Genomic DNA, 12,886 nt, shown 5'->3' with positions numbered 1-12,886 from the left:
AGGTACAAAACAGCAGAGGGAAGGAGAATGAGAGTGACAAAAAGGGAAGATATGACAGAGGGAGGAAGCACAGTACATCTCCTGAGATTTAATAGCAGCATCCTGCTCCTGCCATAGATCCTCCTGCCTACGTCTCAATGAGGCACCATCTGTCATGGGCTCGTTACATCCAAGCTCCCTCACTCTCCAACCCTGCTTAAAAGCACAACACAGAGGAAGGGACGGAGGAAACCATGGAGGAGTTGTCACATTGACTTTAAAATGAGGATGAATGGGTCAAAGTGAAGCTAGACTGACAGCAGAAGTGTCAGGGCTCCTGCACTGCTGGAATGTACAGTATGAACTCTGATCAGCAGTAGATGTTGCTTTCCACTGGTGCATGTTCTGCCTTTTGCCCTTTTCCACAGACCCCAACAGTTGCTGTGGAGATTTCAAATCTTGCACTTCACAGCACATCCAAGCACGATGTCTAATTGGAACGGCTTCAGAAACTTTGAGAAAACACGACACACACAGAAATTTAACGGCCCTGGCACTTGAAAAGCCTTAGAGGTGAAACATACCTGTGCCAAGCAAATTTGAATCGAGCAAACCTGCAAATTTCTGAGTTGTTTGTAACCATTTTTGATTAATAATTTCCCCCCGCTAGGTCTGTTGGCCAAGTCTCAAAACAATCATTCCTGCCCTGATTAATGGCTTGCTCTAAGCACTGATGCATGCCAACCAAGATGGAAGGGCTTCATGATGGGAGAATTATATAAGGATTTGTGGCTGTCTGGGTGCTTTGAAGCAGAGAGGATAAATCAACTGAGCAACAAAGGTTACTCTGATGCTTTTACGTCACCAGGGATTTCCCCACAGGGATTGGCTCTAGGGTTGGCTTAACTGAAGTCATTGTAGTTTCTGGTTTCTGGTGACAAGGTCTTGAAAAAACTAAAGGGTTAAAACAGCTCTGTCGTTGTCTATGTTCTCATTTATATGTGGATCTTAGAAAAAGATGGACCAATTCTCTCTCTGTGGTGCTGCAGAGCCCACAGGATTGGACTCTTCCTGTTGATAACAGCTTTGTTTAAAATCACTATTAATGAAAGGAGACAGTTTATCACCCGAGACAGATCACCCTCATCATTTGTCTCTTTAAATGCTTCATTAAACCTGCACAGGAAATTTCACAAACAAGCTTCAAACACTTTGCACCTGACTTTGGAAATCACAATAATTAATGTGACCTGTTTGCCACTGTTGTCAACACCAATTTACAAAGGCAACACGAAGATTTTTCCTGCTGATTGTCAATTAACACAACACACACAGTTACACACACAAACACACATGCATTCACAGATATAATGCACTGACTTTGAGAGTCTCTTGTTTGTGTGCACAGTTTGTGTTTCTGAGATTCCACATGCTGCAACTCCCAGTTCTTACACACTTACTTAATGTGCTGCTACAATAAACATTCTAAAATGTGAGTTGTCTGACTGAACTTACTTAAAGGTCCAGTGTGGATGATTTAGCTGGATTTATTGGCAGAATATGGCAGAAATTAAATGCAGTATTCATGAGTATGTTTCATTAGTGTGTAATAACCTAAAAATAAGAATAGGTACACTACTTTAGAATTAACAGTTTTTATCTACACAACCAAACAACAAAAGAAGGAATGGGCATTACAACACTGTAGCACATTCTATGCTATACCTTGGTGCCAGTTCTATTGAAGCCTATGGGAGATGTATGGAAAAGCATACTAAAAGCCAACATCTTTACATTGTATGACCTTTGATGAAGAAATGCCTCTAAAACACTCAAAACGCACACTTCAGAGAATGGAATACTGACAGTTTTTTTTTTCATTTGCTGTTGGTCAAAAGCATGACTGATATTTCACCTCCCACAGGCTTCAATAGAACTGGGAAAATCTGGAGCATAAAATGTTTCCTTGTATTTACAGAGGGAGCGGTCCTCTGCCACAGAGGCCACCATGTTGAACGTCATGTTTCTACAGTAGCCCAGGATGGACAAACCAAACACTGGCTCTAGATATGATCTTTTGTGGTTTCACTATCCACTACTAGTGAGACAAAGTGTTTGCAATTTGCAAGCTCACCACTAGATGGCACTAAATCCTAAATACTGGTCCTTTAATTCATGTTAAAGTGTAATTGCACTTGTCAATGGCAGGGTGTGAAATTTTGCTTGAGTTTCCTTTCTTTGTCAAGCATAAAATGGAAGGAAAATTCTATTGCAAGACAGCATTGCACTGAGTATTTCAATAAAAGCTTTGTTCTACTAAGCCCAGTCCAATGGGATGAACTTACACCTCACCAGAAATAGAGTATATTTAACCTGCTTCGCAGAGAATATCTGGGGCAAGAAACTGCTTTGAGGGCTATAAAGGAATGACCTGGCTTTGATTTGGTATGCAGTTTCAGCTTTGCTTCTGTCCCATAGCTTATGTTTCTTCCCTCCCTTTTCTTAATGTCGCTTTCTTCTATATCACATCTTTTCTTTATCTGTCTGTCTTCCTCCATCTGTCTGTTGTGTCCCCTGCCACATGCACATAGACAACAAAGACACAGAACTTACTTGCCCACCAGGCTGGAGTGAGGCGGATTTCGATCAAATAGCCAGTGTGCCAGTCTCGCCTTTAATCTTTATCGATTCCTGAAACAAGTTGTTTGACCCTTTCGGAGACAAGATTTCAGATTCTCTCTGTATGGCAGGTAGGGCATTTGCTGCAACACACAACACAGCACACCTGCCCTAACACATGCATGCACACAGAGGCACCTCTGTGACACAGGTTGCCCAAATCAATATGATGATAAAAGGCAGGAAAGGAAAGAAGAGGGGAATGAGATGGAGGCAGAAGGTTGGAGAGGGTGGACGGCAGAACAAGAAAGATGCGCTACAAAGAGAAAATGGAGGGAAAAAAGTGTTTTGTTAAGGGGTGAGAGGTGTCAGAAAGGCAAAAAAAAGGAGAGAAAAGACAAGGTGAGATGAGGGAAACCGGGTATTGATGGGGATAGCGGGTGGTGTAGCTGTTCTGTCAGTCTTGGCACATCGTTCCTCTCATTACAGTTTCACTCCCTGGCTCCAGCCTGCTCTTTGGTCCTCCCCCACGGCTAGCCCTGGAGCAGGGATCCATCCAGCCCAGCCCTCCTGTCAACACAAGCCCAGCTCAGCAGCTCTGGCCCAGGCATCTGTCAGCCCACACAGTCCCCTGTCAGCCATAGCCTATTGGCCAGTCCATATTGGCTCAGCACAGCAGGGCAGAAAAAGAGTATAATATAGCACAGCAGAGCATCCATCAACTAAGCTGAGGGTAAAACAGCGCAGGACAGCAACCTAGGCATCCATCACTAGCAAACACCACGTAAACCCAGCCCCGGTCTCTGAGGGGACTGATAAACAACATCGCCACTTTGTAAAATCCAGTAAAAAAAAAACAAAGGTGCATTTAACAAGGCTTTTTGTTTACAAGCATCAGCAAATATTTGGTAGCATTTACAAGCTTTTTTTATGTTAGCAGAGACTATGTATCCTGCAGAGGATTATGGGCTTGGAGAGGATTCTGCAGAGGATTGTGAACATGGAGATGCTGTTGTGATAAAAAAAAAAAAAAAGAGAGCTGTTTTTTTTTTCCTCAAATATTCAAATAAATAAATAAAGTCATGCTTGCTAAATAACACAGCTGAGATACTGCATCATTGTGAGGGCTGCAGCCAGTTAATGGGATTTTATTTTTTATTATTTTAATTTTCATTACAAATCGTTCAACCGTGGCTCTCTATTCTAATCAAAGCGAGTTCCCTGTGAGCAACTTGTTGAATGTGCCTCAGATCAGGCCTGCCGTAAACATCCGAGCTCTTATTTCTCATTCTGGTCTAGCAGAGCACCGGCGCAGCCTGAGAAATCTGGCCCTACCTCGACACACCTTGACAGCTACTCTGCTAGAAGGAAGCAGACAACTGCTCTGACAAGTGATAGGAAGTTCTCTGTTTCTTGAGGAGTCGCTCATTAGTGAGAACAGGAAATAGCCACTACTGAGCATGCTCTACACTCTGCACCAAAGGTTGTCAGGACCCTCTGGAGGCTTGAGCAGTTCGAGAGAAGACAGAGAGAACGGAGGGCAAGAGGTAGCAGAGAAACACAGTCTGCCACGTAGATCAATGAATAGATCCTTTGATTTCTATTCCTTGCTGTCCACCTCTGCTCCAGAGTGTTGATGGAGAGATGAGAGGGGAGAAGAAACTTACACAGAAGAGTAAGGACGTTCAGGATGAGAGGCAGATGGGGGGTGAGAAAATGAGGATAGTGAGAGGAAGAGAAGCGGAGGAGTGGTAAGGCAGAGGTGCAAAGAGATGAGAGGGAAAAAGATACGGCGAGGGAAGATGAGAACATTTGGAGCAGCAGAATATGACTTTGATTGAAGTTTGAGTGTGGTGGCATGTACAGCACCATGTGTTGCGTATTTATTTATCTATTTCTTTGACCCATATGGTGCAGCATATGGTCACCGCTAACTAAAAGGAGGTAATACAATTAGGAGCATTTGGATGATTAGTAGTCCCAGTCACCTGTATTTATCCAAGAGCTTGCATGATGCTTTGGAGGAGCCACACTCACAGTATGAGTGCAATTCACGATAAAAAACTGCTTGTCTCACTTACACAGAGGGTATAATTGGCTGTATCCTGCTTAACTGTGAATGTTTCCTCTTCTATTTTACCATATTTCCTCCTTCCTCTATGACCTGAAAAGTGATGTTCGTCCAGACTTTTTGACAGCTGTCATAGGACCATTCGAAATCATAGTGAGCTGTTTTGAACGAAACCTCAAAGTACCTCTGCCAGAGTAAAAACTGTAGGACCGCTCTTATAGGATTTTATTTTTATGTTATTTTACCATGACTGTAAACAGGGAACTGGACAAATCTGCCAAGCTTATGTTTTTATTTGTACAGGCAGATATACCCCCCCCCCCCCGTTCATTCAGACAGAATTTCACCAGGCTTGGATCCGGGTTGGGCCTATCACATGTAACATGTTGTGCTGCTCTGACTGGTTGTAGATCTATCCCATTGCCTCAAGTCAGCATGTCCGTCTGGTGCAAAGCAGGCTCTGAAAGCTCAGACCAGACTGTCAAACTTGGCAGCGCTGATGAAATATGGTTCAAGATTATGTTACTGCATTGCCTGTTTCTTGCCTAAAATGTTTTTAGAAAGATATGTTTGTGTACTGTTTAGCTATAATCTGAGAAAGGTTGTAATTAGATGGCAGCACTGGTACAACACCTTTTGTTGCTCTGATTAGTTTTAAACCACATTTTATTTCTCTGATTAGTTGAAGGTCTATATAATCTCATCTAGATGGAAATATTGATTACGCCCCTTGGAAATCAAAAATGAACCGAAAGGTTTCACAAATAGACTGAATTGAAATCCAGACTAATTGCAGACTAGAGGTTCGAGAGCTCACATTTGTGTAAATGTTGATGTTTGGTTTGGCAGATGGGTAAACAGGTCTCCAAATGAGAGAGACAGGTTTCCAGTTTATTTGTTCCCTTCCCTCTAAAAGTAAAATACACGCAAAAAACACATTAAATACATCACACATTTTAGGTTACAAAGGTCAGTCAGCTGTATAGTATAATGCTGCCAATATAGCTATCATAACTGCTACAACCATATGGAAAATAAGAATACTTAGTCCGTTAGCTTGATGCTAACACATAAAGGGAAATATCATTAATAAGCCAACTGAAATGAGCATAATGATTGTGCTAATTTTAATTTAACAAACGATCAATTTTACTTACAGGCCTGTATTTACTATACTTTGTGGAAACAAACTCATAACTGACTGCTGACTTTCTCAAGACTCCACAATAACTAGCTACAGCGGGCCAAACTGAAACTCACAATTGACAGTGGATTTAAAAATACAGCCTGACTAGGTAAAGATAGTGCGTGCCTGGGAAACTGTGGTTCATGTCCCATGTGAAACGAAAACGTACATAACGTGACTTGCATCATGTGACTTCATCTCGTGCGTCACTTCATAACGCTAACCTCGTGTTAAAAAGCCTTTGTGTGTCACAGAGCCACTAACATGGCTACAGACTAATAGAACGGAGCCAAGCAAAAGCTGACAAGGTGGCAATAACAATGAGAGACTTTCCTACAGTGTCTGTGATGTGCTGGAACCTTTTGATGAAAAAATGCTTTAATTAGCATCTCATCTCAGTGACCCATGTATAAAATTAGCAGACTCCTGTTGTCCAAGACTAATGTTTAAAAGCTTTACCAGGAGGCAAGAGTTCAAACAAAAACATGAAAGACCCTTTTCCCTCTTACTGCTTCACAATCCTCAGTGATACTGTAAGTATGTAAAGTATTACATAACACTGCTTCTGTGTGCACAATTACATTTTATACTTCAGCAACAATTACTGTAAATGAACATTTTTACAAAGCAGTTTATTAAATTACGCAATCTCTCAATTTTTGGAAAATGCAATTTGCATGTGTTTATACAATCTTAACAGCTGTATGTTGCTGTATATTTAGAAAGTGTAGTTTATTTTCTATTTTCTGTGCTGAATTCTACTACAATGGCAGCCGCTTTCAGTTATCCACTTTTCACAAGTTTCACCTTATCTCAAACCCACTTGAGGAGTATAAGGCCTTCCACATTTCCATATTAATTGCATGATGAATGTCTGTTTACAATCGGCTGAGAAACAATTCTGCAGTCTCTGAACTATGTTTCTAGTGATCACAAAGCATCAGTCAGGCTGCTTCAGAACTCCAAAAGAAAACCTTAAATCTGCCTTTGCCATGAACACAGCAGAAAAGAACAGCTTGCCACATCAGTCTTTCTTTAGACAACTGTCTCTTGTGACTGTGTAAATAAAAGTGTCCGTGAGTGTGTCGTGACAGTTTCAGCCCACAGATTTGTGTATGCTTAACTGAATACACTACCAATTATCATCTAATCTACATCAATCAGAATACTTGGTCCAGACCTTAAGAGGTTCCTCTTTGTCATCAGCAATTATTAAATGAAGAATCTGTCTCTGAAATTAGGAACAGACAGATGGAGTGACCAGAGTTGTTTTTTCTACAAGAAAATCACAAGCTAATTATGAAAAAAAAAAAAAAAAAAAAAGCTACAGCCTGGGAACCAGACATTCATTTGCTCTGTTGTTTTTAGGGGCATATTTTTATGTACAGTTTAACTGTTATGTGAGAAAGATCAAGACCAGGCAGCAGCCATTTTGTGTGATGCTTTCAAAACACGGGTGGGCAATATGGCCCTAAAATAATGTGACGATATCTCAGGGTATTCTGCAATTATGATGCTCTTTACAGAATGACAAAATACAGAAAAATAGTTTTGGTATAGAACTCACACTAGCTGTTGAGGTCTTCTAGCAGAATCTTTGGTTCTTCATGTACTCAACCGGGTGCTTCCGCATCAGGTGGTGAAATTAATTTGTTGTATCGCTTCTTTTGCTGTCACAGTCTTTTTATGCTTCTTACGCATTACCAGAGTGGTTTACTGCACATCTGATCTTTGTGACTAAACCACTTCCAGACTCCCGAAGTTGCCCCTCTTGATGGAACTAACTCCTCCACCGTGGAGCCTGTAGCAACATTGCTTTCACTTTCAGCCACGTTTGCTGTTGCTGTGAATAATGGTGTGGCGTCATTCTGTCAACAAGTTGTAATAATGCCATCATAATGACATGTATTTTATTTATCTTGAAAAAAAAGCACTATATGATGATGCAATTTGGTCTGCACATGGTGATAACACCCCTTGGAAATCAAAAATTTAAAACTGAGAGGTTACAGACTGATTCAAATTTAAATGATTTAATTATTAGTGAAATTATAGTTTAATTTTGACTATTAAATTACTACATTTCCAGACCATTTCACTCCCAGGAAACAGATCTGTAGAGTATACACTACACACTTCAAACTATTAAATTATTATATTTAAAGGATGTATTTGTCAGTTGCAAGTCTGTCGTTTAATCTTGAACTCTTTGAAATGTCTGTACAGTAGACAGTTATCTTAGACACTGCTTACAAGATCATGATTCAGATTCAGTTACAGGGTACTGCTTAATTTTTAAAGTTTTTGAAAGATACAACTGAAGGAAACTGTCTCGATTCTGTTCATGTCTCCTCATTCTGTCTTTCACTTTACGTTTTTTTTCTCCTGTTTACTTCACGGTAGGAGACGGCTGGTAATAGCAGAGGAGAGGAAGTGAGCTCAGCGAAAACAAACAACATGCAACCGTTCAGACAGCCAGGGCAGTTTATTGCTTCACTGCAAACACTTAAAAGCTGTTCAAGTTGTCATTGTGTGTCTATATCTTTCACTAATATAGAGTGTTATCACTTTAAATACAGAGGATTTGTTGAATTACAACCTTTACTCACATAGAAAGCAACTTTCTTTTCTTATTGTACATGTGTAATCATGAGGAATCTGACAATAGTTTTACATTTCTTTGATTAGACTGGTCTTGCAATAAAGCAAATTTTAATAGCAAATGGAAATACCAGTTAGAAGGAAGAATCCTGCACACGAGAAAAAATATGAGCAATTCTCCCTTTACATTTTATGTATATTTATGATAAATGAACAGGAAGTGAACAAAGACACATCATGTCTCAATAGCTGATGTTCTTTTGACCTCTTCTTCTCCCACATTGTTCAACAATGTTACACACTGTTCTGTATGACTGTGTGGTATGTTCTGCGTCAGACTGTTTATATACTGGAGCTACATTATGGTATATCATAATTCTATTGAGTGAAATATTTTGGTCTTTTGTGCCCATTTGTGCACATTTCCACTGGATTCTATATTGTGTTTGAAAGCACAAAAGACAGAAAAATATGTTTTCAGACCATTTTTATAGACAGAGATGAAGGAGCTGAACCATGTGAGGAAGACTGGAAAAAAGGGGTTCACCATAACCTACAGAGAGTCATGTGACAAATTAAAACACTGCTACCAGTTTCCTTAGAGCCTTGCCTCTTTTTTAAAGTACCGCACCATAATTGAGGATGTACTGTGTGAGTGTAAAAGGCCAAAAATGGGCATGTTACCTAGAGGCAACAAAGCACCACTGAGGGATAGACGATTTGCAGAGGTTAAAACTAAATCTGGGTCACAAAATGATCTCTATTATGTGTATTTGAATTGTGTGAGTTTTAGTGCTCCAGATGTCTTCTCTGGAATCATAGAATCCATTCACTTATAATCTTTGTTGAGAAGTGTTATAAAGCTCTCTATGATTATAGAAAAATGTGTCTCTGAAACAAACTGGAATAAACAACTTGTGAATGAGGAAAATAGAAGGTAGACGTCACAGGGAGTCAATACAGTGAGTTATCTTGGTTCAACACAAAGGGAAGCAACATCAACAGGCTTTCAAGCTGCGAGTACAAGCCTTCAACAAATCTGACATCCAGCTCCCACTGGGTAACAGGCTGGGGTGACTGCACCACCACTTTTGTGCATCACCCGGGGTCACCTGCCAAAGACAGCCTCACTCCACTGCCTCGCTAATCTACTCTCTTGTAGCCCAACACACTCCAAGGCAGTGTGCACAGCCAAGGCTCGGGGAGTCGTGGGAATTTGCATGTGAGGCGCATCCACTGTCGGCTTGCATTACGGCTGATATCCATTCTCATTGATTCCGACGTCTTCCCGCATTTACATTTATTCATTAGGCAGACGCTCGGTTCCCATCCCTCCAGTGCGAGATGTCTTAGCTCGAGCTTACTTGGCGTAATGTTCTGACAGCATGCAACAAGAAGTAAACAAGAGGATACCGGTGTCCTTTCTCATCCACGGGAATAGGCTCACTGTTAAAGGAGATGTATTTATCAGAGAGAGGAAGGGAGGCAGATTTAAAGAAGGAGACTCAGGAAGAGAGGGGGAGTGAGGGGAGACAATGAATGGGAGGAAGGGAGTGTGAAGACATGCTCCTCAACTTTGGCTTTTCTTTCAAGACCTCAGGATAATTTCTGACTTGTCTGATTAAGTTTACTAACTCTGGAATAACCTTGCTGGTCAGAAATATCAATCAGTGCACTGCTGAAGTGTGTTTCACTACCCAGCCTATAAACCTTTACATAAAACGCTTCGTTTCATACACCCCACCTACGCTGTAGGATAGCACAGTTGCTATTATTTCTTTGTTTGCTATATACAAAACTCCACATTTCTTTCTTCGTAATAAGATTACAAATCATGAAATAGAACAAGTTACACACGCTGTCTTTTCATGCCTTCTCATATTGCATCCCTTAATGAGAAACCAAGTCTTCTATGTCTGTTTCCTTCAACTCACTCAGTATTGTTGTGCCCGCAGGTGTTATGTTGATGACAAAGTGTCCAAGGTGGCCTGGCTCAATCGATCCAACATCATCTTTGCCGGCCAAGACAAGTGGTCCCTGGACCCCAGAGTAGATCTGGTCACTAAAGGACAGCTGGAGTACAGCCTGCGCATACAAAAGGTAATGCTGACCTCGAAATGGGACCAATTACAGTACTTTTATTTGATACATCATAAGCTGATTTTGGATGACAGTTAGAGACAGGCAGGACCAGAATTTTTTTAGTTTCAAAGATCCTATTCAGAAATTGTGAAACATGGCATTAATAAATGGCACACTGCACACTCTGACTTGCCATGAACATTTTGAGAAGACAGGACGGAAAGACAGGAGTGTTTTTATCTCTGCTAACATTACTTAATACTATATATAGTTTGGCATTTTGGGATGTACATTTGTGTAGAGGATAAGTAGCTCAGCAGACTAGAAACAGGGGTAACAGCAAACCTAGCTCTGTCCAGAGGTAAAAAAAAAAAAGAAGGTGTTCATCTAATAGATAGATATTAGAGTGGTTTCTTCTGATGTGCTGTAACTCTCAGCAACACAACAAATAAGCACCTTCTCCCAAGATGTTAAACAATTCCTCCTCTGAGTCACACTAAAACTGTCTCATGTAACTACCTGCACTAAATACCAAGAATAAATTAAGCATTCAAGTTTGCAAAAAGGGCAACATAAAAAGTCAGAGCAAGAAAATATGTGAACTGGCAAACCACATCCTTAGTAGAGATAGATTATATGTTTATGTGAAACGTTTAAGACAAAAGAAAGAACATTATTATACAAAATTTGGTGTTGTGCATTACGTACATTCAGTGTCCCCAAAGGTTCAATTTGGACAACACAGAGGACAACATAAACAAAACGATTAGGAATTAGGACTGCTCCCTGAAAGTTAAAGATTTGAATTATCAGTCACAGACCCCTCAGCCATCTGAGATTCTTCTAGCCAAGCAGTCTTTTTTTTTTTTTACTTTTTGTCAGTCAGTGTACAAGATGACAATATGAGGATAAAGCAGGTAGAGGCTTATAAAAGATCAATGAGGGATTACAAATAAGGAGAATCCTAATATATTTTTATTCTAGTTGGAGCACTTATTTAAAAAAAAATCCTTATGACAGCATTTGCTGGTGGTTAACTGATATTAACTGATGAAGGTGAAATAAGTGTTTGGTTAAAAAATTTCAAGTCTTGTTTTTTTATCTGCATCATTGAATGCAGAGCAATGCAACAACATGGCAGGCTGTAAACTTTACAAACCGAGTCTCTAAATCACCACAAAGGACAGAACTAACTGTGATGGAAGCCAAGAAGAGTGATAGAAATGGAACACACATGACGCGCTGTCTGCCATTTCAGCCAGGTGCACTTTGAGCGTGCGGGGCAGGCGATACTTATTATTTCTATAATGTTGTTACGGACAAAATTCTGGAAATTATGTTGTTACTGACATCATTATCAAAAAGGATCACAACAGTGAGAGATAATTCTTTTAAAGACTAAGATACATTTTCTTTCACCAGAAAAAGACGTTTTCTTGCCCTCACCAAACTCAGCAGACTCACTGTCATTTTAACATCATCATCATCCACTTAATTCAAAAACATTAAAACATGAGTCTTACTGGTAAAACACACTCATGTAGGCTTATAGGAATTTATCGTGTTTCACTTAACTGAACAAATTTAATGAATCCTTACATATTTGTATTGAAAAGCCCAATCTGATTCGAATGAAAAAAATCTTACATTATTCTTACAGAATTAATAAGATTAAGTTCAATAGCAATGGCCATTTAAAGTGGAGGATTTTGACACCAAAGGACATTTTGTGATTTATTGCTTAACTCAACTAACTTGACAAAACAAGTTCAGGAGAAATTGAAATTAAGATATTGAAGTTGAATCAACAATTTCTCAGTCAAATCTTACAAAATCAATATTTTGTGAGTTTGAAGAGTCAGTGATCCATTTTATATGAAGAACTTACAGCTGCACCTGCTACTGCTCGGCCCACTATATATCAGCCAGTTCAAAACAACATGCAAGGCTGCTCCCAGTGACCAAGTGTAACAGACAGAATTCCATAAAAATTATCATTGCAGTAAGCATTGTTTTTATTGTTATGAGAAGAAACAATCATAATTTACTGTCACACATATTAAAGACAAATAGTTTCTATTATATAGGTTTTTCTTAAACCACAAAAAATATATTTTTAATTCTCAAACAGTGCCATCATATTTCTTCATGAGCTTAATTTAATAAGCTGAGTGAACTGTCAGTAGAACAATCATTCAACTCATCATTTTAGCTCAAAAGCCAACTCAGAACAAGTCATGTTTATAAAAACGAGTTAAACTGACTCGAAACTGATAAAACGTATGCAGAGAAAACAGCAGTTGACTCCGCTAAATTTCAGAATATTTATTTCAGTATTTTCTTGGGAA

At 39.6% G+C, this 12,886-nt stretch overlaps 1 protein-coding gene across 1 annotated transcript in view; it reads left to right on the top strand.

Annotated features, from left to right (window-relative positions):
- lsamp (limbic system associated membrane protein) overlaps positions 1 to 12,886 on the top strand; it is a 243,097-nt gene that overhangs the window by 146,073 nt on the left and 84,138 nt on the right. Inside the window, exon 2 of the mRNA XM_084717115.1 lies at positions 10,412 to 10,556. Within this exon, the coding sequence (XP_084573241.1) occupies positions 10,412 to 10,556 (145 nt within the window). The remainder of the gene's footprint in view (positions 1 to 10,411; positions 10,557 to 12,886) is intronic.

This window comes from Lutjanus erythropterus, chromosome 4 (assembly GCF_056507025.1).
Source record: "Lutjanus erythropterus isolate fLutEry1 chromosome 4, fLutEry1.hap2, whole genome shotgun sequence".
NCBI lineage: Eukaryota > Metazoa > Chordata > Actinopteri > Lutjaniformes > Lutjanidae > Lutjanus > Lutjanus erythropterus.
Note: the sequence above shows the minus strand (reverse complement) of the source record. Positions and strands in the feature narration are given on the sequence as shown.